The sequence below is a fragment of the Entelurus aequoreus genome, linkage group LG24, assembly GCF_033978785.1.
Source record: "Entelurus aequoreus isolate RoL-2023_Sb linkage group LG24, RoL_Eaeq_v1.1, whole genome shotgun sequence".
In the NCBI taxonomy this organism is placed as follows: Eukaryota; Metazoa; Chordata; class Actinopteri; order Syngnathiformes; family Syngnathidae; genus Entelurus; species Entelurus aequoreus.
Window position 1 is genome coordinate 13,223,445 of NC_084754.1, and position 26,767 is coordinate 13,250,211.

Sequence of the window (26,767 nt, forward strand, 5' to 3'; positions counted from 1 at the left end):
TTTTGGTCCCAGTACAGAACACTGGGGTACTCCATGTATTATAATCTTGTTATCTGAATCTACATTATTCATATGCACGTACTGTTCTCTGCCACCAAGATAACTTTTCAACCAATCATGAGCAAGACCTCTAAAACCATACCTCTGCATTTTGTTTAAAAGCAATGTGTGATCGATGGTGTCAAAGGCCTTGCTCAGATCAATAAAAACACCAACAACAAACTCCCTCTTATCAATTGCAGAGGTTACCTCCTCAATAGTTCCATCACTGCCATGGAAGTGGACCTGTTTGGTCAAAAATCGTATTGGTGTTCACTTAGCAAGTGATGCTTATCAATAAAACTGTCTAATCTTGACACAAATAATTTTTCAAGGACTTTTGAAAATTGTGAGAGTAGAGAAATAAGCCTATAGTTGGTGAACTGATGCTTATCTCCACTTTTGAAGATGGGAATAACTTTTGCCGTTTTCATTTCCTTTGGGAAAACACCTTTTATAAAAGAAATATTACATATACTGTATAAGTGAAGGGAACAGCTATAAAATCAACAATGTCTTTGATCAGAGAAAAGTCCAAGTCACAGCAGTCTGTTGACTTCTTGTTTTTCTGAGAATTTACAATTTCTGTCATTTCACTTTCATGAACGGGGGAAATAAAAAACGATTCTAAGTTGCTTTGAATGGTTTGTTCATTAAATTTAACACTGTTTTCAGGTTGTACAATTTAATTTGCTAAACTAGGTCCAACATTCACAAAGAAGGTGTTAAAAGCATCCATTATTTCCTTAGGGTCGTAATAGTTTGATTATTTTCTATGAAATAGCTTGGATGTTCCTTATTTGTCATGTTTTTTTTTAATGATACCATTTAAAACTTTCCACGTACCCTGGATGCTATTTTTATGTTGTTCTAATAGGTTACAGTAAAATGTTCTTTTGCTGTGCTTTATTATTTGTGTTAACTTATTTGTGTACGTTTTATATTTGTGTTCAGTTTCTTTTGTTCTGTACTTTAAATATCTTCTGTAAAGATAATTTTTCTTTTTGCAGGACTTCAATAGTCCCTTTGTTATCCACCGTTTGTCCTTAACAGTGCTGTCCTTAATGTAATGTTTTTTCATTGGACAGTGCTTATCGTACAGTGTTATGAAAATGCTGAGAAAGGTTTCATATGCCTCATCCGGGTCTGTGGAGGTATAAACCTCCCCCCAGTCTTGAGCACATAACTCAGACTTAAAAGCTGCCATAGTTTCTGGTGTTTGGTGTCTAACAAATCTATATTGAACTGCTTTTTTGGCCCTTCTCTCATCAAAGAAATTGTGGAAAATGCTGAATACAGGTAGATGATCACTTATGTCATTGAGTAGTAGTCCCGCTGTTATCTGTTTCTCCGGTTGATTGGTGAAAATGCTATCTATCAGTGTGGCAAAGTCTACTGTTATTCTGGTTGGTTTTATGATAAGGGGAAATAAATTATTGCTGTACAATCCTGTTATAAAATCGGTTGTTTTGGTACTGTCCATGGGGTTTGGAAGATTAATATTAAAATCACCGCACACAATATGGATCTTGTTTGATTTACTAAACAAATAATTTTTGATTGAATGTGTCTAGACATGATCCAGGTGTTCTATAAACACAACTGACATTTATTTTTTTGGATTTTTCTACTTCAATTTCTACAGTTATATATTCAAGAACTCCAGCTATAGCAGTTGATTTGCTGTCAATCTTCCAACATTTTAAATCTTGATTTACAAAAAGTGCTACTCCTCGTCCCCTTTTTCCAACTCTGTTTGTGGTAAATAATTCATAACCATCCAATCTCATTTCACAACACTTGTTCTCATCGAGCCAAGTCTCTGAGACTGCAACAATACTAAATGTTTTGAACTGGCTCAGATATTCTCTAATATTGTCAAAATTGTTATACAAGCTTCGGCTATTAAAATGTATAACAGTAAATGATTTGTCCACATTCACACATTTAAATTGTTCGTCTGTGTAGTACTCACAGTTTCTGGTAATATTATTGTAAAGATTACAATCAGGATCTATGTCACTGCCAAACTCATTTGAATTGCAGTTGTAATTGATATTATTATATAAGTCTAGTTGGATGTGATTATAATTATTATACAGTTCACTACTATGATTATTATCAGTATTTCTACATTCTAATTCCTTATCACCAACATTGGTAAAGATATTTTTTAATTCACTCTCCATTATATTTTAGTTTTTTCTTTTTCTTTGTACAGATAACACATTTGTATCCATCTCCACTGAAACACTTGCACAGAAACACACGCACACACACACATAAACACACACACACGCACGCACAAACACACACAAACACACACGACTGACAATACTTTTACTCTATTATGAGCGTCCCAAAGCAGTCCAAGAGAAAACAAGTTTGTATTTGGTATTAGGTTAGTGTTTATACATGGTGTTGAGTATATGTCTTTATGATCCAAGGTACGAAAAAGTAAAAAACAACAAAAATAGTCTGAGCATTCCAAAAATAAGCTCATCAAAAATCTCACTGTAGCTGTCCTCATCAAAAATCTCATTGTAGCTGTCCTCATCAAAATTCGAACGATCAAAAAATGATTTCGACAAGAATGCAATTGTGACTGTCCAAAAAATGGAACAATCGACATTATCTGAACTGTTCGAGGTCTTCAAGTTCTCTTACCAGTATTACTTTTGCTTTTTCCGGCGTAGATCCATTCAGCTGAATGAAAACCTTGCAGTTTCTTGTCCATGTGGCTCCAATCTTGTTTTTTCTCAGGATCCGTGCTTCCCGTGCTATATCCGATATTTTCATGGTCAGACGCTCATTGATATACACCGCTGATCCCTTCAACTTTCTTCCTTGTCTCAGTAGTTCCATTTTGTGTCTCCGGTTTACAAAGCGCACAAGGACTGCAGGCTTTGCTTTGTCTCTGCGTGGCAGTGTATGACACGCTGAGATATCGTTTGCATCCACGTGTATGTCTTTTCCTTTCAAAAAGTGCAAGACTTGGTCCTCCAGAGTTTGCAGATCCTCTGTCTCTGCGTCCTCTCCAACATTCTTGCCCGCAGTAGCAGCTCGGGCATATGAGCGCGGTCGGATGTTTAGTCCCGTGATGATGACATCTTCCATCCTTGTGTACTGCTCCAAGTTTTCAACTCTCCTTTCAAGATCAGTTATTGTCTTGTCTTTTTGTCGGATTGTTTTTTTGAGTTTCCTCACTTCATCTACAAGCTCCGTTAGCTTGCTTAGCTATTGGGAGACGCTAGCCAGGTCGCCTGACATGAAGTTTAGCGACTTGCGTATTTCCTCTATGTCATTCTCCATCTGTGCGCTCTTCTTTGGAGGAGGCATTACAAAAAATTGCGTCGATGCTTCCCACACCTGTTCTTTGTATTTTGACGGAGTGGATTTGATAATAATTACTAAATGTTGTCGCAACTTACGGGAACGCTGCCATCTTGTTTTTGTCGACCCGGAAAACCTGGAAATTTGACATTGATATTATTTTTAATGTCATCTTCTGATGGATTCAAAATTACCAGCATTTTAAAACTCTACCAGCCTCAATTCCACCTATTTGACTGATGAACATTATCACATCATTGATTCAGAAAGTATTAATAACGACAAATGAAGCTAGAATACTTTTAATCGCAACATTTAAGTGAATAAAAAGCTTTATAATTTGTACATTTTCAGAATCTGCTTGGTCTATTTTGAAAGAAAGAAAACCATCTTAAAATTGTCTTTATTTTTAGGTTATCGTGTCATGATTTTACCAGTCCGGCCCACGTGGGAACAGATTTTGTCTCCATGTGGCCCCTGTGCAAAAACAAGTTAGACACCCGTGATGTATAGTCTGATAGTGAGCCGTGCAAAATCCTTGCAAAAACGTAAGAGCTTGATACATCGGCGAAATCCAGAAACCAATTTCACAGTCGTGACTTGTCACATTTCAAATCTAATATTTCCACTCACAAGAGTCTGTCCTGCCAGCTCATCCACATGAACAAAAACAAAGTATTGACTGAATCGGGTTTGCCGTCCTTGTTGGACCCACTTTGTCTGTTTTAGATCAAAGGTGAGATACAAATATGTTAAATGTGAGTCAACAGCTACTTCGTTAGCAGTAATACAGACATCATCTTTAGAGGTTGTGGGATGAGCAAGCAGCTTGTGTCATGCTGGGAAAGTTGTTGAATTGAAAGGATTTTTGATGCTTGTTTCCCTCCGGGTACTCCGGCTTTCTCCCACCGCTAAAAACATGCACCTGGGGATAGGTTGATTGGCAACACTAAATTGGCCCTATTGTGTGAATGTGAGTGTGAATGTTGTCTGTCTATCTGTGTTGGCCATGTGATGAGGTGGCGACTTGTCCAGGGTGTACAGCGCCTTCCGCCTGAATGCAGCTGAGATAGGCTCAAGCACCCCCCGCCACCCCGAAAGGGACAAGCGGTAGAAAATGGATGGATGGATGGTTATGTTTCTACTCATCTCTTTCAATGCTCTAGGTGTAAGGCCATAGGCGCCGATCTACATTTCTACCAGTGGGTGCTCGGTGTGCGTGTACTAGTGTTGTCCCGATACCAATATTTTGGTACCGGGAAAGTATTTCAGTACTTTTCGGTACTTTTGTAAATAAAGGGGCCCAAAAAAAACTTCATTATTGACTTTATTTTAACAAAAACATTTTATGGTACATTAAACATATGTTTCTTATTGCAATTTAGTCCTTAAATGAAATAGTGACCATACAAGTGACTTGTCTTTTAGTAGTAAGTAAACAAACAAAGGCTCCTAATTTAGCGGCTGACATATGCAGTAACATATTGTGTCATTTATCATTCTATTATGTTGTCAACATTATTAAGGACAAGTGGTAGACAATGAATTATTAATCTACTTGTTCATTTACTGTTAATATCTGATTACTTTCTGTTTCAACATGTTCTATATATACCTCTGTTAAAATGTAATAATCACTTATTCTTCTCTTCTTTGATACTACGCTTTGGATGATACCACACATTTAGGTATCGATCTGATACCAAGTCGTTACAGGATCATACATTGGTCATATTCAAAGTCGTCATGTGTCCAGGGACATATTTCCTGAGTTTATAAACATATTATAAATTAAACAAAACGAAATAAGATTTTGTGATATTAAACAATATCGATGTAATCATACTAGTATAGACTACATACGCTATTGCACGTGGTATCATTACAGTGGATGTTAGGTGTAGATCAACCAATGGCGTTTGCTTATATTGTAGCGTCCCGGAAGAGTTGGCACTGCAGGGAATTCTGGGAATATGTTATGTAGTGTTCATGTTGTGTTGTGCTGCAAATATTCTTCCAAAATGTGTTTAGTGGGGTTTCACTATACGGCACATATTTATGACAGTGTTGACATTGTTCATACTGCCACCCTTAGTGTGACATGTATGCCTATTGAGTAAGTATGCGCTTCATTCCCTCATGTTCAAAGTCAAGATGGTTGTGTTATTATTTCAATATCGGGCACAATGACATCTTGGTTAGGCTATGATAATTATAGACATTATTATTTGTGACTCATTTAATATGTAAAACTGACCAAACTTGTCACAGAATTATCAACAGTAAAATTGATTTTTCAAAAATTATTATAAAGATTGAAAGTTGCCATGGGTCCCACAGGACCGGAGCCAGTATGTAAGGCGACACAGCAAGCTGAAGCACACACATGTGCACACAACTCTCTTTTGATTGATTTTATTGATTTAAACTTTTATTAGTAGATTGCACAGTACAGTACATATGCCGTACAATTGACCACTAAATGGTAACACCCGAATAAGTTTGTCGGGGTCCACGTTAATCAATTCATGGTAAAGACTGGTTCCCATACCGGGAGTCCTCTTGCCCAATTTGCTGGCGATCCCAGTTGGCCACAGAGCCGAGAATAATTGCTTCCCTTAATGGCAATATGTGACATTGTCAGCACTGCAGCAACAACATTAAAATAAGTGAACAGCAGGACGTACACGTTTATTCTCCCAGCCTAAATGTCATTCTTGTTTACCAATGACATGAGCCATTTAATGAGCCAGAAGTCTTTGCAGCCTCGGTACAATGAGAGGACAGTCAGATAATAGAATTCCTGTGTAAAGGATATCAGACTTAACGTTTTCTTGTTCAGAGGATACAGAGGAATAGAGAAAAGGAATTGAAAAAAAAAATGACTCAAAAGGGGCGAGGAGCTTGCACAGCACGGCCTGGAGATTGTGAGCCATGATAGCGCAGTCGTTGAGAAATTGAATTGAAAGGGCTGGGTGACAAATGTCACAGTAGTTGCCACTGGTTTCGGATCAAAGGGTAAATAAAACCAAAGATAAACTGTACTGTCATCAAATGCTGAACATGGTTGCAGAAAATCTCTTCAACACAACAATATCTTTCAAGCACCTGTAAGAAATAATATTTTACCAAACATTGTCTTCAATATTTATGATCATAATTACAGAAAGAGCAGCGTTTAATATGTTTTTTGCAACTTTAATTTTGACAGTACCACATAAGATATGTTTTAATTCATGGGTGTCAAACTCTGGCCCGCCGTGTAATTTCACTTGGCCCTTGAGGCGATATCAAATTAACACTAGAGCTGGCCCGTCGATTATATTCAGCGGCGGTGCCGCGGTAACATAGCATTCACCGCTAAATCTCATACTTGCCAACCCTCCCGGGAGAGTCCCAGATTTCAGTGCCCCTCCCGAAAATCATCACATCCGCTTTTCATCCAGTCCAACGTGTGCTGGCCCAGCCACATAATATGTGCGGCTTCTGCACGCCCACACCCGTGAATGCAACGCATACTTGATCAACAGCGATGCAAGTTACACTGAGAGTGTCCGTATAAACAACTTTAAGTTTTGTTAGAAATATACGCCACACTGTGAACCCACACCAAAAAGAATGACAAACACATTTTGGGAGAACATCTGCACCGTAACACAACATAAATACAACAGAACAAATACCCAGAACCCTTTGCAGCACTAACTCTTCCGGGACGCTACAAGGTGGGGGCGGGGGGTTGGTGGTAGCGGGGGTGTATATTGTAGCGTCCCTGGGTATTTGTTCTGTTGTGTTTATGTTGTGTTACGGTGCGGATGTTCTCCCGAAATGTGTTTGTCATTCTTGTTTGGTGTGGATTCACAGTGTGGCGCATATTTGTAACAGTGTTAAAGTTGTTTATAAAGGGCACCCTCGGTGCAACCTGTATCGCTGTTGATCAAGTATGCGTTGCATTCCCGTGTGTGTTCATACAGAAGCCACACACATCTTGTGATTGGGCCGGCATGTTGTTAGAATGGATGAAAAGCGGACGTGACGACAGCTCGTATAGGACGTTAAAGGCAGTGCCTTTAAGGCACGCCCCCAAGACTGTGGTCTAGGTGGACTATGAGATATAATGACTGATGAATACCTTCGTTCGATAATGAAGGTTGCCTCAGCTCAAAGCCTGATCCCCGACATTAATGAAAGTCCAAGAAAAGATGGCAGGTATCTGGCTTGGGCACATCAGATTAGATCAGTGTGTTGCAAACTGAGCCGTTTAAAGTCCTGAATGGTTGGTTTATTCATTGTTATTTTATTTTCAAATGTATTAGCCTGTGGAAAAAGTTAATGTTGATATTTACCTCAGAAGGCTGCAAATAGAAAAGAGGCATTCAATTTTTATCTAAATTGTATTTGATATGCCATTGATATTTTTTAATTATTTTTATTATTATTTGAAACTCGATTTTGCATGTCACTATAAAGTTATATAAGCCTCGCTTGTTCAATATTCAATGCAAAACTTGTTTGGGTCCCTATTAAAAGGTTAATTTGTTCAACCTTGGCCCGCGGCTTTGTTCAGTTTTAAATTTTGGCCCACTCTGTATTTGAGTTTGACACCCCTGTTTTAATTGCTGATGCGGGTTTATTGATTTTTAAATACGCCAGAAAATAACCCATTTTGTACAATGCACAGTAGTGCGTACATGTGTTTCTGTATAGTATTTCTCCAGCAATGGTCATGTGGTGACATAAATTATGATATTTTGAGAGGTAATCATTGAAGTCGGACATCACTGAAGGCCTAGGTGGGAAACGCACGGCCCGCCACTAGTTTTGATACATGCAGACTTTGATAGATCAGGCCCTCAGAGTAAAGGGCACTCATGTGAAAGAAAAATTCTGCAGTATGGGAAATTGAATGTGTGATTTGACGGTCGATTAGAGTGCAAGCAGCATCACCTTTCTGGCTGTCAATGACAAAGTTCCCCTCCTCATTCCCAGCCGTAATAGAGTAGATGATCCCATCGCCGTCGGGGTCTTTGGCCAGGACTGTGGCGACGAGAGTGTTTGGGCCTGCATCCTCGGAAACAAATGTTCGATATCTACAAAGAAGGAGTTCAACAAGGCAAAGGATGAGCAAGCGGGAAAGACTTATAGTTGCGGCTTTTCTGTGTCACCGTGATTTAACCTGTACTCTTAGCTGGCCAGACCAGAAACAAATGGTAGCGACTCCCTGGAGTTATTGCACAAACAGTGCTTCCCATACCAAGCCCACCGTGGGCTGTTGGATGCAGCACATTTTTAAAATGTCAACAGTGATTTGCTTGCTCTAAAGTGCGGGGCAGTGAGATGCCAGCAAGACACAGGAGAGCAATAGAGCTCTGCGGAACATCGCACTCTGAGGTGGGAATGAACTGTACCTCTTGAGGGACCAGGTGATGAAGAGAAATGGAAAAACAGAGCGATGAGTAGAAGAGGATGACATAAAAGAGGGCTGGCACCAAATTGACAGGCAAAGTAATATGTGTAGGGCGGTTCGTGAGGAAAGAGAACGGCGAGAGCAGCAAAGTAAGAGGGCGTGTTTTCCTCGCTGAGTTTGAGTGGACTTGTCGGCTGTGAGATTTGGTGTAGTTTCCTGTGTGTGTGTGTGTGTGTGATGCAAGGTGTCGAAAGTGGGGTGTTGGTGTCTGTGGTGAGAAGTCAGAGGTGATTGATGGTTTACAGAAGAACACTGATGGGTGATTCATCTCCGCCAAGATGCAGCGGGCTGGGTAGCATCAAGACTGGCCTGTAATCTGTCACTCGGCTCAGAGGCTACCTCAACACAGCACCGTAGGCTAAAACATATACTCTCCCTTGGCTTGTCTTCCTGCAGCATCTCTCAACATCTCACCAAACTGTGAGCCTCTACGCATTACAGTCGGAATTAAAATTCCATATTATTTCGTCTGCCTGTCTTCCCATCACATGCAACTCATTCAACTATGAACTGAAAGGACCTGCCACATAGAGGCAGATGACTTTAGCTAATCTGATTCAACATGTCATTAGACATCACAAATATGCAATCAACTGTCCATGTGTGTCTGTCTTTGAGTGTTGGTTGCCACTGTTTTTGTCTGAAGCAGGCTGCATCTGTGCCAGAAAACATCACCTGGCAGAATGCCAGCAATTCTAAGTCTTTGTAGGTCTGACGACAGTATTTGTTTCGTTATTTTCAGCCTCCACTGTTAATGTCCCTTTTTTAAGAAGGCCGTGGCAACATTTTTCTTTTAACGTAGACAAAAAACACAGAAAAAAACGATAAACGAGTTAGCGGGAAAACAGGGTGACCACATCTGCGGTCCCCGCCAAGGTTTCTCATTGTATCCCATTGGGTTGAGTTTTTTCTTGCCCTGATATGGGATGTGAGTTGTGGCTTGTGCAGCCCTTTGAGACACTTGTGATTAAGAGTTATATGATTATCGGTCCTGCTGGACACAGACATCTATTTAATAATACCACCTTAACATTTGACAACCAAACAATTACACAAGGCCACTCGGTAAAGAATCTGGGTATTATATTCGACCCAACTCTCTCGTTTGAGTCACACATTAAGAGTGTTACTAAAACGGCCTCCTTTCATCTCCGTAATATCGCTAAAATGTGTTCCATCTTGTCCACTAGCGACGCTGAGATCATTATTCATGCGTTAGTTACGTCTCGTCTCGATTACTGTAACGTATTATTTTCGGGTCTCCCTATGTCTAGCATTAAAAGATTACAGTTGGTACAAAATGCGGCTGCTAAACTTTTGACAAAAACAAGAAAGTTTGATCATATTACGCCTATACTGGCTCACCTGCACTGGCTTCCTGTGCACTTAAGATGCGACTTTAAGGTTTTACTACTTACTTATAAAATACTACACGGTCTAGCTCCAGCCTCACGGTCTAGCTCCAGCCTCTCGCCGATTGTATTGTACCATATGTCCCGACAAGAAATCTGCGTTCAAAGAACTCCGGCTTGTTAGTGATTCCCAGAGCCAAAAAAAAGTCTGCGGGCTATAGAGCGTTTTCTATTCGGGCTCCAGTACTCTGGAATGCCCTCCCGGTAACAGTTAGAGATGCTACCTCAGTAGAAGCCTTTAAGTCCCATCTTAAGGCTCATTTGTATACTCTGGCCTTTAAATAGACCCCCTTTTTAGACCAGTTGATCTGCCGTTTCTTTTCTTCTCTCCTCTGCTCCCCTCTCCCTTGGGAGGGGGAGTTGCACAGGTCCGGTGGCCATGGATGAAGTGCTGACTGTCCGAGTCGGGAGCCCGGGTGGACCGCTAGCCTGTGCATCGGTTGGGGACATCTCTGCGCTGCTGACCCGTCTCCGCTCGGGACGGTTTCCTGCTGGCCCCACTATGGACTGGACTCTCGCTGATGTGTTGGATCCACTGTGGACTGGACTTTCACAATATTATGTCAGACCCACTCGACATCCATTGCTTTCGGTCTCCCCTAGAGGGGGGGTGGGGGGTTACCCACATATGCGGTCCTCTCCAAGGTTTCTCATAGTCATTCCCACCGACGTCCCACTGGGGTGAGTTTTTCCTTGCCCGTATGTGGGCTCTGTACCGAGGATGTCGTTGTGGCTTGTGCAGCCCTTTGAGACACTTGTGATTTAGGGCTATATAAATAAACATTGATTGATTGATATAAATAAACTTTGATTGATTGATTGATGTCCATATTCCATATGTCTTTATCAAAACAAAAAACAAAAACAACTACCAAACATAGCTGCGGGGTGGGGACGAAAGTGTAGTCAGTGTGAGGGTGCGTGGTAAGGAAGGCTTCATTTGCATCTTACAATTCAGCCTCTCACAACAAACCGTTTTTAGAAGCAGCCAGAAAGTAGCTTCAAGATAGGGCCTTACAGAAAAATCTGCGCAACATTTTCAACAAAGAACGATTATTACATGTTATGCAGACAAAATAAAGTGTTTTAAAAATAGAAAAAATTATCATGATATGACTCCTTTAAGTTATGTATTCGTCAACTTGTCAATGCAATTCACGTATTCAAATGTAGTTCTGCCTTGATGACTTAAAAAAACTATGAAAAATGTTCGCAAAAAAGACCTCATTTTGTTTCAGAGTGCAATGATGGTTAAGGAACTGGCATACAATCTTAATACTCACATGAGCTGGGAGAACTCCGGGGCCTCATCGTTGACATTTACCATCCTTATGCGGACTGTGGCGGTGCCGGACTGAGGTCCATCCCCGCCATCCACCGCCATCACCACAAATTCATACAGATGGTTAGGCCTCTCATAGTCGAGCCGAGCCGCAGGGAAAATGGTACCGTGTGGTGAAATGCTGAAGTCTGGACTCAGGGTGTAATAGGTCAGCTCAGCATTTAACCCTGAGTCACAGTCAATGGCCAACACTGGCGGGATGGACGATATAACAGAAAAAAAAACATAAATTAGCAGTCCATCCAAATAGGATGATAAAAAGACAGGAGCTGATTAATGTGTTGACATCTGTGTAAATCATTATCCCTTTATAGGCACTTGGAACAACTAATAGATCATACACCTGACAGCTACTATAATTAAAACACTGTCAGTATTAGAATTATTGTAATCTTTGGTAGAAACCTTCAGTAAACAAAAGCTTTAAAAAATATATTACTCTGAGGGTGCAGTAAAAAATAAAGCAGAGACTGTTAAGTAGTGACACACATTTTTGTCGAGTTTCACTTAGAATGTCAGCGTCATGAACAGACTGTCAAACCAAAATTAACTCCATTTTAGCTACATTGTTTTAAATCTGTTCATTTTCTCTGTTTGACTAATTGACAGGGGAAGTACATGCATGCCAATGCTCCTGTGTAGTTCCATCAAAATGCCTTGCAATACGTTTAAAAAGGGCTTTACACTTGAATTATATGTCAGGATTGTAAAATATTAACACGTTTTAGAATGTAAGTATCTCCTTCTGTTGGTGTTTCATTTATATCCTTACCATCAAACTGACAGCGGAGAAAGTTAATGTGAAAACCTCAGTTTTAGAATTTAAGTATCTCCTTCTGTTGGTTTTTAATTTATCTCCTCACCATCAAACGAAAAGTGGAGAAAGTTGATGTGAAAACCTCATTGTTTTTCATTTGTTTTAATTCAAGCAGGTGATGGATTTTCTTTGCTGTATGTCAAAACTTTGGCATTTAATTAACAGTGCAGCCTGTCACATTACAAAGTGTACTTTTTAAAATATATGACTTTCTTCCTGCATTGTATACCATGTGCCTTCTTGATCTAAATCGTTGGATTATTTCGAGGCTTTAGTTAGGAACAATGGGCCCCATTCAGCAATAAGTTCCTAACTTTTCCTCTTATCTTTCTTCCCAAGTGATTTTCTAAGAGGAGTCCATTCAAATTCATGACGTGTTCTTAAACGGCCAAATAGTTCCCACCTGCTGTTCTTAAATTGCTGAATGCCAAATGATTAGCCCGTGTATGTCTATCATAATTTGCACGCCCTTATTTCTCCAATATGCATATGTAAACACCCTTAATTCCGTAGTTTGCATAGGTAAACACCCTTAATTCCCCATATAAGGGCACAATTCTGGCGGAAAAGCCAAACATCAAACACACGGAAAAAACACAAACAGATTACAGAAGAGAAATTCGTATTATCCCACGGGGGAAATACATAATGTCAAAACGTAAGTTTAAGAAAGGGGGGACCGCTGAGGTAGCCTAAAGCGTTCAAATCTCTCTATCTATCTATCTATCTATCTATGTATTTATCTATATATCTATCTATCTTTGATATTAATTTAACATTAGACAATAGAAGTAAGGGAACTTGTCACCCTAAAAGTGCTCTGGAGCACTTGTAGACTTTGTTCTTACCTACGAACAAATCCCAGCTAAGAAAACATTGGTGAATACAAAAATCTCCTTGAAAACTTTGTAAGTGGGCCTTAGAACAAAATGTGTTCTTAAGAACGGTTACTGAATGGGGCCCAATCTTTTTTGATGTAATCCAAAGTGCAACTGCAGTCATTATGTTGAAAAACATTTGCTGTAACATTCTTATTAGTTTTATTCCCAGGGCTAAAATTCAATGTTTGCTCTTCCGACAATACTGCTTGTGTAGATTTTGTTTGCATGATTGGAGCGTTGTTGGTTTGAAATTGTTGTTCTTTTTACTGATGGCTTTACAGCATACATAACTGGAGGCTATGTTGTCCATTCTTTTCACATTACATTTCTTCAAATGTGCCCTCACAGAATATGTTCAAGACCACACACCTCTTAATGACATAGGAATCACCAATGGTGGCCCTTAAGGGAAAGATGAACAGTTGACTAAATACAAAATAACTAACCGTCCCCTAAAAAGCTAAAGCATTTTTTTATTAAAAACACAGTCTTGGTGTAATTTGTAACTTATAGCAAGTTATATAATATATATTTTACTTAACACCCAATTCACTCACACTGGGCCCTATTCTGACTTTTTTTACGCGCGTTTTTCATATTCCTATTCTCCCATCCAGCCTTCGGAGACGCCCACCCAAAAGGTTAGCCATAAGTGCTCATTACTAGAGAGGTGGACTTTGCTGTGAAGTCTTGTTTTTGGTTGCGTGAACATCACGAAGTATGGAGTTATAGTAACACTTGTGAATGTCATTGAAACCCATGAACTGGAATATGCACTTTTTAATCAAGATACAATTAAGAAATTAATTAAAAGATTTTATGGATTAATAAATGAATATCATACTAGAAATGCAAATGATGCATGTGTTCGGAAATGGATGATCGACTTGAACATTTCAGATGAAAGAGACATATCATGGAATGATATTTGGAAAAATGCCAATAAGCCCTTTAGAAGCATTCAAAATAAGCTGAGTCAATTTAAGATCTTGAATAGATTGTATTTTACATCTTCTCAGCTGTTTAAAATTGGTGCAGTAGATAGCAAATTATGTATGAAGTGTCGGGCAGCTGAGGGAACTGTCAGAGAATAGAAGAGTTATGGTTGAAAACAACAAAAGAAGCAATCCATCCATCCATCCATTTTCTACCGCTTGAAAGCAATCACATTCCTAAATATAAACATCCCAATAACACTGCAAACTTGTCATCAAATAATAAACATGTGTGTCATGAAAGAATAAACATGCATTTCTTTCAATATGCATCATAACAAAAAGGGTAATACTAAAAAAAATAGATAGATGTTGATAGTCCAACTCATACTGACTAGCATACACAAGCTATGGAGATTATATCAGGAGAAAAAACTGCATTTAGTTTAGATTTAGTTAGAGTCATATATTGGAATATGGATCCATTATTTAAATGTGTTTTAACTATTATATGAACCTAAAATATGACTTTTTTTCTCTTTGTGGAAAATATTGGACACAATGTTTTGTCAATCTTATGAGATGCCATGCAAGTGTAAACCACTGTGACACTATTGTTAATTTGTTTTAATGTTTTTATTTAATTTTTTATAAATGGCTGGGATGATCATGGCCAAAATGTATAAAAAAAAATAATTAAAAAATATATATATATAACCATACTGTAATAACTTGAAGTAAATGAAGACTAAATTTTTTTTTTTTTTACAAAAAATCAACTAAAAACAGTCTTTTTCTCACAATGTGTCAACTTTTTTCTAATAAAATTGGAAACAATTTCTCATATTCTTTCTGTTTCTGTAATATTGCAATATTTTCTCGTAAATTATTACTTTTTTAATGTAAAATTATTACTTTTAATGCAAATTGGTTACATTTGTCATATAAAATTCTGACTTTTATCACAATATTGCCTATTTTTTTGTTGTTCCTGTAAAATAGTGACATTTTTTGAGTAAAATCATTATCTTTTAATTATTGTATCTGTGTACTGTAAAGTGTCCTTGGGTTTTTTGACGGTGCTCATAAATTAAATGTATTATTATTATTATTATTATAATTAAACATGACAAACGTAAATAGCTGCACAAGGCTTCGGGTTGTTATTCCATTTTTGTTCAGGAAATGTCAGACTGGTAGTGTTGTCATGTTTTCAGTAGCGCTAATGATGTGGTTAATTTCGCACCAAAACATGTTAGGGGATTTCATAAACATTGTTATTACTTGATCGCTGATGCAGCGTGTCAAAGAAGACGTACTGTTGGGCGCTACATGAGAAAGAGAGGGAAAGGTGTGGTAGCCCTTGAGCAGTTTGTGGAGGAATTTTTTACAATAACTGAAATATTTGCCCCAGCAGATATCAAAACATATTCAGGGGGAATTGATAAAAGACAGTATTTTTCATTAAAACAAAAACAATTAAAAAAGGGCTCCAGTAAACGCTACACCGGGGCTAGGAGTACTATAGCCCCGTCAGAAATGTGTTTAGCTCCAGTTGAGCCCCCCAGTCATTTTATGTTATATTTTGAAATATTTGTATTTCTTCAAGTGAAAAAAAAACATTTGACTAGTAGGCATTCTGTTCCCATTACACCCCTGTTTGCGTGTTTGTGCTGGCCTGTGTGTGTGAGGGTAAGGGGCAGTCTTTTGTTTACGCGTCTGTTAGGCTAGGCTTGCAGCTAGGCTAGCCGTTCAATGCAGCTAAAGTTGCCAACCATCCTTTGAAAAACGTAATCGTCCCGTATTTAGAAATAGAAAGAAAAGTATGCATTCCCTATTAAGCTGTCATGGGATGTACTAAACCCAAAACCAGTGAAGTTGGCACGTTGTGTAATTCGTAAATGAAAACAGAATACAATGATTTGCGAATCCTTTTCAACTTAAATTCAATTGAATAGACTGCAAAATCGAGATATTTAATGTTCGAACTGAGAAACTTTTTTTTTTTTTTTTTGCAAATAATCATTAACTTAGAATTTAATGGCAGCAACACATTGTAAAAAAGTTGGCACGGGGGCATTTTTACCACTGTGCTACATGGCCTTTCCTTTTAACAATACTCGGTAATGGTTGGGTGTTAAATGATGATAACTGATGTTAAATGCGCCGAAAAATAGACCGTTTTGTACACTGTTGAGGGGATTCAATTTGCAGTAGCGTACAAGTGTGTTTCTGTATAGTATCTCCAGCCGTGTCCATGTGGTGACATAAATTACGGTATTTTGAAAGTTGAAGTCGTACTAAGTAGGACATCACTGAAGGCCTAGGTGAGAAACGCACGGCCTGCCACTGGGTACTGCGATACTTTATTAATACCGTTATACCATAAAACCATACTCTGCTCTTTTGTTTTCATAATAACAATGTCTTCCCTTCAAAACATGAGTTGTGTATCTCAGTTGTTGAACATAAACACAGTGATTACAGCGGTATGATCGTGACACTAAACTTTATAATAGCGACACTACAGGTGTCTCCAAAAGAAGGTTGGTGATACAGTAGCTCACCAAAGGATCAAATAATATTTGCTTCAACTCTTAGTATTTTATAAGTGTTCAGTTCAGACATTACGCTGCTATTTATTGACAAATCACAATATAACATGACAACAATGGCCATACCATTAGAGTGAAGAGATCTGCTTAATAAATAAAGCACAATTGAAATGTTGCCAGTCATATTAATAAAATAAATACATCTCAACTCTTCTTTGTGTTCGTCAAAGTAGTTTCTGGTTAAAGTTGGCGACCTCTGCCCTAGCATCAAGCTGCACACTGAATATATACTGTTTTAAGTTAAACAAGCTTGACCAGTGTTACAGAAATATGTTTCATTTTATTGCAACGTTAAGCATAAAAAATATATTTAGTAAATATGTATATTTTATTTTAGTTAATTTTGCAAGAAAAACATAATTATTGAACAATTTGTTTCCCATGTGTTCATATGATTACTTCCAAATCTGTGCATCTAATGCAAGGGTGTCAAACTCATTTTAGATCGGGGGCCACATGGAGAAAAATCTACTCCCAAGTGGGCCGGACTGGTAAAATCACGGCAGGATAACTTAAAAATAAAGACAACTTCAGTTTTGTTTTTTTGTTTAAAAATAGAAGAAGCACATTCTGAAAATGTACAAATCATAATGTTGTTGTTTTTTACACTTACATGTTGCGGTTATTAGCATTCTATCTTTATTTGTTGTTATTTATATTTTCTGAATAAATTATGTGATAATGTTCATCAGTCGACTCATTGGTGTTACTTTTCAATATATGAAGATAAATAAATAATATCAAAATCAAATTACAGGATGGTATTTATGTAGTTTGATCATGTTCCTCGACTGATATACTAACATCATGTGGTTTATTAATTTTTTTACATATGTATCATAATCTACAAAGATACAAATAATTGCTATTTTGACATCTAGTGGACACATTTAGAACAGCAGTTTCTTTCATACAAAAATTTCGGCCCATTTTGATACTTAGCAAACTCATCCCGCGGGCCTTACGTTTGTTACCCCTGGTCTAATGCAATTCTGCTAGAGTCAAATAGTATAAAATATGTGTGTAGATTGTCAGTCATCAGGTCATATAATCCACACAGGTTGAATGGATGCATATCTAAAACATCTTAATACATATAATGATAAATGGGTTATACTTGTATAGCGCTTTGACAGTATTTCCACATTCACCCATTCACACACACATTCACACACTGATGGCGGGAGCTGCCATGCAAGGCGCTAACCAGCAGCCATCAGGAGCAAGGGTGAAGTGTCTTGCCCAAGGACACAACGGACGTGACTAGGATGGTAGAAGGTGGGGATTGAACCCCAGTAACCAGCAACCCTCCGATTGCTGGCACGGCCACTCTACCAACTTCGCCACGCCGTCACTTCAACAAGAAGATTCCAGTTGCCTTCTAAACCTTTATGAAAAGTGGTTAGCGCCTTGCATGGCAGCTCCCGCCATCAGTGTGTGAATGTGTGTGAATAGGTGAATGTGGAAATAAGTGTCAAAGCGCTTTGGAGTTCCTTAAAAAAGGTAGAAAAGCGTTTTGCAAGTATAACCCATTTACCAAAGTGTAAAACTCCCCCTGGCATTACACTGTAACAAATGAAGAGCAGAGCATGTCATGTATTTTTGTTTGCAGTAGAAATATAATCCCTAAAATTGTGATGAGCCAGTTCCTTTAAGTGTGTGCCCATTTGGCACAGGGTATTTGCGCTCCTCGCTGTGGATTTTCTATATTACTAATTCAATTTTTGACCTAATGATGTCGTGACCCAAATCATTACTGCAGCCTACGTTGTTAATGTAATTATACATTGTGTTTCTGAAGTTATGATGTTGTGAGACGAATCATTACACACAACATTTTTGCACTTCTTGTTGCGGCAATGCGGCCGCACTTTGTAGCCTGTGAGCAAAATATTCCTTTACACTCTTAACAATTTCTTAAATTATTATGTTGTGATCCGAAACAATATTGCCAATGCGTAGTCGTCTGTTTTCATCAATCATGCATATGGAATAAAGACAATTGTCGTATTTTGGATTAATTGTCTGGTTATTATAAGGCACATGGGCATTGTCCATTGCTGTATCTGTCACCTTTGTACTTGAAACATGTTTGCTATCGTTGCTTGTGTTAGGCTTAACTATTTTGTTGAATAGTCTTTGGGCAAATTCAGTTAAAACCGGATTTTTCGGACCATAGGGCGCACTGGATTAAAAGGTGCACTGCTGATGAGCGGTTCTTTTCAGGTCTATTTTCATACAAAAGGCACACCGGATTATAAGGCGCATTAAAGGGGTCATATTATGATTTTTTTTCTATCTTGTGTTCTACATAACATGTAATGGTGGTTCTTTGGTGAAAGTATTACATGGATGATGTTTTACAGATCATCTTCAAGTCGCTTTCTGACAGTCTCTTCCGGATGCGCCGTTTTGTGAGCGGTCTTATTTATGTGGCTCACCTTCGGCAGCGTCTTCTCCCCGTCATCTTTGTTGTAGCGGTGTAGCGTGCAAGGACGGGAGTCGTAGAAGTGTCAAAAGATGGAGCTAACTGTTTTAATGACATTCAGACTTTACTTAAAACAATAACGGAGCAGCATCTCCTCATCCGTGGCTCAATAATGCATCATGGAAATGTGTCTCCTGAAAAACCGTCCGACCGGATCTCTAATAACTACATTTCCATGGGTGAATTATGTAAACGCACTACATATTTAAAGGCCTACTGAAATGAATTTTTTTTATTTAAATGGGGATAGCAGATCCATTCTATGTGTCATACTTGATCATTTCGCGATATTGCCATATTTTTGCTGAAAGGATTTAGTATAGAACAACGACGATAAAGTTCGCAACTTTTGGTCGATGATAAAAAAAAGCCTTGCCTATACCGGAAGTAGCGTGACGTCACAGGAGGAAGGATTCCTCACAATTCCCCGTTGTTTACAATGGAGCGAGAGAGATTCGGACCGAGAAAGCGACGATTACCCCATTAATTTGAGCGAGGATGAAAGATTCGTGGATGAGGAACATTAGAGTGAAGGACTAGAGAGGCAGTGCAAGGTGTATCTTTTTGCGCTCTGACCATAACCTAGGTACAAGGTCTCATTGGATTCCACACACTCTCCTTTTTCTATTGTGGATCACAGATTTGTATTTTAAACCACCTCGGATACTATATCCTCTTGAAAATGAGAGTCGAGAACGCGAAATGGACATTCACAGTGACTTTTATCTCCACGACAATACATCGGCTAAGCTCTTTAGCTACTGAGATAACATGATAGCATCTGGCTCAAATTCAGATAGAAACAAAATAAATAAACCCCTGACTGGAAGGATAGACAGAAGATCAACAATACTATTAAACCATGGACATGTAACTACACGGTTAATAATTATCAGCCTGGCAAAGCTTAACAATGCTGTTGCTAATGACGCTGAAGCTAACTTAGCAACTTAGCAACCGGACCTCACAGAGCTATGATAAAAACATTAGCGCTCCACCTACGCCAGCTAGCCCTCATCTGCTCATCAACACCCGTGCTCACCTGCGTTCCAGCGATCGACGTCGCGACGAAGGACTTCACCCGATCACAGATGCGGTTGGCGGCTAGCATCGGCTAGCGCGTCTGCTATCCAAGTAAGTCCTCCTTGTTGCGTTGCTACAGCCAGCCGCTAATACACCGATCCCGCCTACAACTTTCTTCTTTGCAGTCTCCATTGTTCATTAAACAGATTCACCAACACAGATGTCCAGAATACTGTGGAATTGTTCGATGAAAACAGAGCAGTTTGTATGGTGACACATTGGGTACGAATACTTCCGTTGCCGTCGTGACGTCACGCGCATACGTCATCATACATAGACGTTTCCAAACGGAAGTGTGGCGGGAAATTTAAAATTGCACTTTATAAGTTAACCCGGCCGTATTGGCATGTGTTGCAATGTTAAGATTTCATCATTGATATATAAACTATCAGACTGCGTGGTCGGTAGTAGTGGCTTTCAGTAGGCCTTTAAGCACTTTGATAGCTAGTCTACTGACAGATATAAGAACTTTACGCTACTTTATATTATAAATGGCAACAGCGGAAGATGAATGCCACATAAGAAAGTAGAGAAAAAGAAGAAGCTTATCGACTTCAAGACTACAATGACGGACGCGCTCAAATTTTCAGTACTTATGCAGATCCCAAATACACATCAGCAGGTACCAGAAGGTAAGAAAACTTGCTTTTCCATAATATTGCGAAACAAAACGCCAGATAATGTCTGCTAATAGGTGCCATTTTGCAGTACTTATACACGCACCATAATAACACTCGTATGTTTAATGCGCCGACAATCCATCAAACGGCACGGCTTCATGGCTTACCGAAGTCGTACTAAAAACATGTTGACAGATTTTTGAGCGCCGTGTGTAATGTTCTATATTCTCAATTGAACATTTTAAGTTTTGGTGTTGTTTACTGGCGTATCTCTTATGTGTGACTACCATTTACTGGTCACACTCATCATGACACCAATGTACCATACTAAATAGCTTCGAGGTCGGTAAGCACAACCAGAATTATGCCGTACATTAGGAGCACTGGGTTTTAAGGCGCACTGTCGATTTTTGAGAAAATGAAAGGATTTTAAGTGCTCCTTATAGTCCAAAAAATATGGTATTGCTTGAGCTGTGTATCTTCACTGCTTTTATTTAAAAAATGACAACTGAAGTCATTAAAAACGGTTCTTTTCTTAGCACCCCAAGAATTGGTCAAGCACCCCTGAGCCCCAGGGACGAAAACAATCCAGGAGCGTTCGCTGTTGAGCACGACTAGGGGTCTATCAGTGCAAGTGCCTGTAATAGAATATGAAAATGAATATACGACATTTCTCAGTCAGTTCAGTATACGGCCTGAGATCAAAAATGACAAAAAAATGACTTAAGTGGTTAAACTTTTTTTGAAATATTCTGAGGCAAACTCAAGGTTCTTATTTTATTTGACTTTCTCTCAAAAGTTTCTTGTATTGTTGTAAAGTTGTTGCTTCTTTTTTTGGTTTTTTTTGTTTTCAAACTATCTTTTGTGCAGTTTTAACTGAACCAGAAGGGAGTAACAGTTGGACTCAAAATAGGAGGTCAAGTGCCTTACCCTGCAGCAGAGATGTTGCTGTGGTTACAGTCTCTGGGACTCCATCCACGCTGTAGATGGATTGAAGGAACTCTGGCACACAATCATTCTCATCGGTTATCAGCACCTGAACCTGATTAGCAAAACATGGATGAAAAGAAAGAAAAGAGGAGAAAGGAAAAAATGCACAGAATTAGCTTCTCTTTAATAACTTAGATCCCGCAGACAACTATAGGATTTTTGATGTCCAGGAAGCTGACCCCAAAATCGTATCTAAATTGCATTTTCTCCATTTCTCAAGTTGCCGGTTTTAAACATCCTTTATCTTTCACTCCATGATTCCCCCTGTTGTTAAAAATAGATATGTTCCCGGCATGTTTGAGTTTTGCTTTGTGTGTTTCAGACCAAAGGCCCTCAGCCGCCATCCGCCCCCTACAAGCTCCCCGTCACCGCTGTGTGTAAAGTGTGAAGTGACAGCTGAGTAATCGTTCTAAAATAGCTGGAATAGGTTTTTTCCTCGTCTCCGTCTTTGACTCGACAACATGCAGCCATTTTTTCTTCCAGAATCCGTGAGGGCAGACTAATTGCACGGCATGATAATGGGGAAACAAACTCTTCATATTATTATTTCAAAAGATACTGAATATTTTATCCGGAAATGTTCTGTTTGTAGATTGTATCTTCAAATTTTTGGAGTTCTTGTGGCAAGTGCCTCTCAGTGTGTTCTATATTTCACGCAGTTCATCTCCAGAGCACACTTTCAACACGCGGCGCTCATTGTCAGGCGGAAACAAAAGAGTGAAACACAGCATGAGGGGGAAAAAAGAACAACAACAAAAAAAAAACTATGGGGGCCTCCGGAACATGTATTTGCATTTCAGCGCAACTCAGCCATGGCAAGAGAAACAAAAGCTGCTTCCCCTCTGCGGCATCAGAGGGTCATTGCTGAGTTTGGATCACAGCAGCTTTGTCAGCCAATTTAGAACCTGGTACACTATATTGCCAAAAGTATTTGGCCACCTGCCTTGACTCACATATGAACTTGAAGTGCCATCCCATTCCTAACCCATAGGGTTCAACATGATGTCGGTCTACCTTTTGCAGCTATTTCAGCTTCAACTCGGGCAGCACGGTGGAACAGGGGTTAGTGCATGTGCCTCACAATACGAAGGTCCTGAGTAGTCCTGAGTTCAATCCCGGGCTTGGGATCTTTCTGTGTGGCGTTTGCATGTTCTCCCCGTGACTGCGTGGGGTTCCCTCCGGGTACTCCGGCTTCCTCCCACTTCCAAAGACATGCACCTGGGGATAGGCTGATTGGCAACACTAAATTGGCCCTAGTGTGTGAATGTTGTCTGTCTGTCTGTGTTGGCCCTGCGATGAGGTGGCGACTTGTCCAGGGTGTACCCCGCCTTCCGCCCGAATGCAGCTGAGATAGGCTCCAGCACCCCCCGCGACCCCAAAAGGGACAAGCGGTAGAAAATGGATGGATGGACAGCTTCAACTCTTCTGGGAAGGCTGTCCACAAGGTTGCGAAGTGTGTTTATAGGAATTTTCGAACATTCTTCCAAAAGCGCGTTGGTGAGGTCACACACTGATGTTGGTCGAGAAGGCCTGGCTCTCAGTCTCCGTTCTAATTCATCCCAAAAGTGTTCTATTGGTTATCCACACCAGACTCTGTCATCCATGTCTTTATGGACCTTGCTTTGTGCACTAGTGGGAAGGGGAAGGGGCCCGCTCCAAACTGTTGCCACAAGGTTGGGAGCATGGAGATGTCCAAAATGCTTTGGTATCCTGGAGCATTCAAAGTTAATTTCACTGGAACTAAGGGGCCAAGCCCAACTCCTGAAAAACCAAACCCACACCATAATTACTCCTCCACCAAATTTCACACTCGGCACATTGCAGTCCGAAATGTAGCGTTCTCCTGGCAACCTCCAAACCCAGACTTGTCCACCAGATTGCCAGATGGAAAAGCGTGATTCATCACTCCAGAGAAGGCGTCTCCACCGCTCTAGAGTCCAGTGGCGACGTGCTTTACACCACTGCATCCGACGTTTTGCATTGGACTTGGTGATGTATGGCTTAGATGCAGCTGCTCGGCCATGGAAACCCATTCCATGAAGCTCTCTGCGTACTGTACGTGGGCTAATTGGAAGGTCACATGAAGTTTGGAGCTATGTAGCAACTGCAAAAAGTCTTTGCACTATGCGCTTTAGCATCCGCTGACCCCTCTCTGTCAGTTTATGTGGTCTACCACTTGGTGGCTGAGTTGCTGTTGTTCCCAAACACTTCCATTTTCTTATAATAAAGTGGACAGTTGACTTTGGATTATTTAGGAGTCTGGAAATTTCACGACTGGATTTGTTGCACAGGTTGCATCCTATGACAGTCCCACGCTGGAAGTGACTGAGCTCTTGAGAGCGGGCCATTCTTTCACAAATGTTTGTAGAAACAGTCTCCATGCTCAAGTGCTTGATTTTATACACCTGTGGCCGGGCCAAGTGATTAGGACACCTGATTCTGATCATTTGGATGGGTGGCCAAATACTTTTGGCAATATAGTGTATTTAGGAAAAGGCTGGTTGGCCTGTGAGAATTGCAGAGCTCCAGTATATAAAGCACAATTTTGTTCTAGAGCAGGGGTGTCAAACTAATTTTAGATCAGGGGCCACATGGAGAAAAATCTACTCCCAAGTGGGCCGGACTGGTAAAATCACAGCACGATAACCTAAAAATAAAGAAAACTTCAGATTGTTTTCTTTGTTTAAAAATAGAACAAGCACATTCTGAAAATGAACAAATCATAAGTTGTTGGGTCTTTTTTACACTTACATGGTACGGTTAATCATTTATTTGTTGTTATTTATACTTTCTGAATAAATTATGTGATAATGTTCATCAGTCAACTCATTGGTGTTAATTTCCAATCAAGATTAAAAAAAAATGGGTAACACTTTAGTATGGGGAACATATTCACTATTAATTAGTTGCTTATTAACATGCAAATTAGTAACATATTGCCTCTTAATTAGTCATTATTAAGTACTTATTAATGCCTTATTCTGCATGGCCTTATTATACAACCAGTAAGCCATTAACTAAGATTCTTCCCTCAATAACTTCAGAATTATTGCTTATTAGTAACCCTAACCCTTATATGTTCCCCTAGTGTCCAAATAACTCTAAATTAAGTCTTGGTTACTTTAATAAGCAACTAATTAATGGTGAATATGTTCCCCATACTAAAGTGTTACCAAAAAATGATATCAAAATCAAATTATAGGTTGTTATTTATGCAGTTTGATCACTTTCCTCGACTGATGTACTAACATCATGTGGGTTATTTTGTATATATGTAGCATCATCTACAAAGATACAAAGAATTGCTGTGGACACATTTAGAACAGCTGTTTCTTTGATTAAAACATTTCAGGTTAATTATTATACTGGTTTTATCCTGCGGGCTGGATAAAACGTGTTTGCGGGCCTGATCCGGCCCTTGGGCCGTACGTTTGACAGGAATCGCATGTGTGACAGTAGCAATAATAGAACATCACAGTAGATCTCATTAACCAGATAGCTCGGGCTCTCCCACCCCTTGATGATGCAGCTCGGATCACTTTCTGATTAAACAAACCTCTGCGGCCGTGCTCAGGCTGCCCGGTTCCTCGCTCGCCCGCACCATTAGCAGGTACCGTCTCTGGTCGCTCTCGTAATCCAGCGTCCGAGTCAGACTTATCTCCCCTGACTCCTGCTGAATGTTGAAAAGGCTGCTCGGGTTGATCAGCAGGCTGTAGCTCATTGGGTGCTTTTGAAAGGAAATGGCAAACACGTCTAGGAAGCTGCAAAAGAGACAAAAAAAGACTGTAATGTTGAATTTACAAGGAATAAATACTGAAGATTAAAATCCAAATGTTTTCTTTCTTAACATCAACACTGCATATAGCAATATGAAATCAAAAGCAACATGGACCATCGGCCAAGTAATAAGAATACTGCCAGTCTGGACTATTTATTACTTTGTAATAATGATATTCACTTATGCAGATAAGAGTTGTCTTTTTAATGGTTAAACAGGTTTGTATTCCCCTAATAGTGCAAAATAATGTGTCAGTTTAGTCTGTTGCAGGGATCTACAGCATACTTGCCAACCCGGGAGACTCCCGAATTTCAGTGCCTCTTCCGAAAATCTCCCGGGACAACCATTCTCCGGAATTTCTCCCGATTTCCAGCCGGACTTAAGGCACGCCCCCTCCAGGTCCGTGCGGACCTGAGTGAGGACAGCCTGTCGTCACGTCCGCTTGGCCAACCAAAAAATAACCACAGAACACTATACCGTATAGTGTTCTGTGGTTTCTTTTTGGTTGGCCAACGGTTTATGTTGTATTGCGCACCCTGACGGCAAGTGTGGGAGTCGGTTCTTAAGTATGAAGTAAAGAGACGTAACTTTGTCACCTCGCCTGGTTATTGACTCCAAACCAGAGTATTACACTGCCCATACCTACAGGTATGCTCCTTCAAAGGCTGTACTACTGGCTGCAAAGCATTGCACTTTCAAATACAACGATGAGGAGTGTTATGTGTGTGTGTATATATATATATATATATATATATATATATATATATATATATATATATATATATATATACATATATACATATATATATATATACATATATATATATATATATATATATATACATATATATACATATATACACATATATATATATATATATATATATATATACGTATATATATATATACACATATATATATATATACATATATATACATATATACACATATATATATATATATATAT

At 39.3% G+C, this 26,767-nt stretch overlaps 1 protein-coding gene across 4 annotated transcripts in view; it reads right to left on the reverse strand.

The window, feature by feature from the left end:
* LOC133641733 (neural-cadherin-like) overlaps window positions 1-26,767 on the reverse strand; it is a 342,738-nt gene that overhangs the window by 174,279 nt on the left and 141,692 nt on the right. For all 4 annotated transcript variants that reach the window (XM_062035681.1, XM_062035679.1, XM_062035682.1 and 1 more), the window contains exons 4-7: window positions 25,579-25,783; window positions 21,963-22,074; window positions 11,535-11,784; window positions 8,320-8,462 (exon numbers count right to left, since the gene is read on the reverse strand). In XM_062035681.1, coding sequence (XP_061891665.1) covers window positions 8,320-8,462; window positions 11,535-11,784; window positions 21,963-22,074; window positions 25,579-25,783 — 710 coding nt within the window. The remainder of the gene's footprint in view (window positions 1-8,319; window positions 8,463-11,534; window positions 11,785-21,962; window positions 22,075-25,578; window positions 25,784-26,767) is intronic.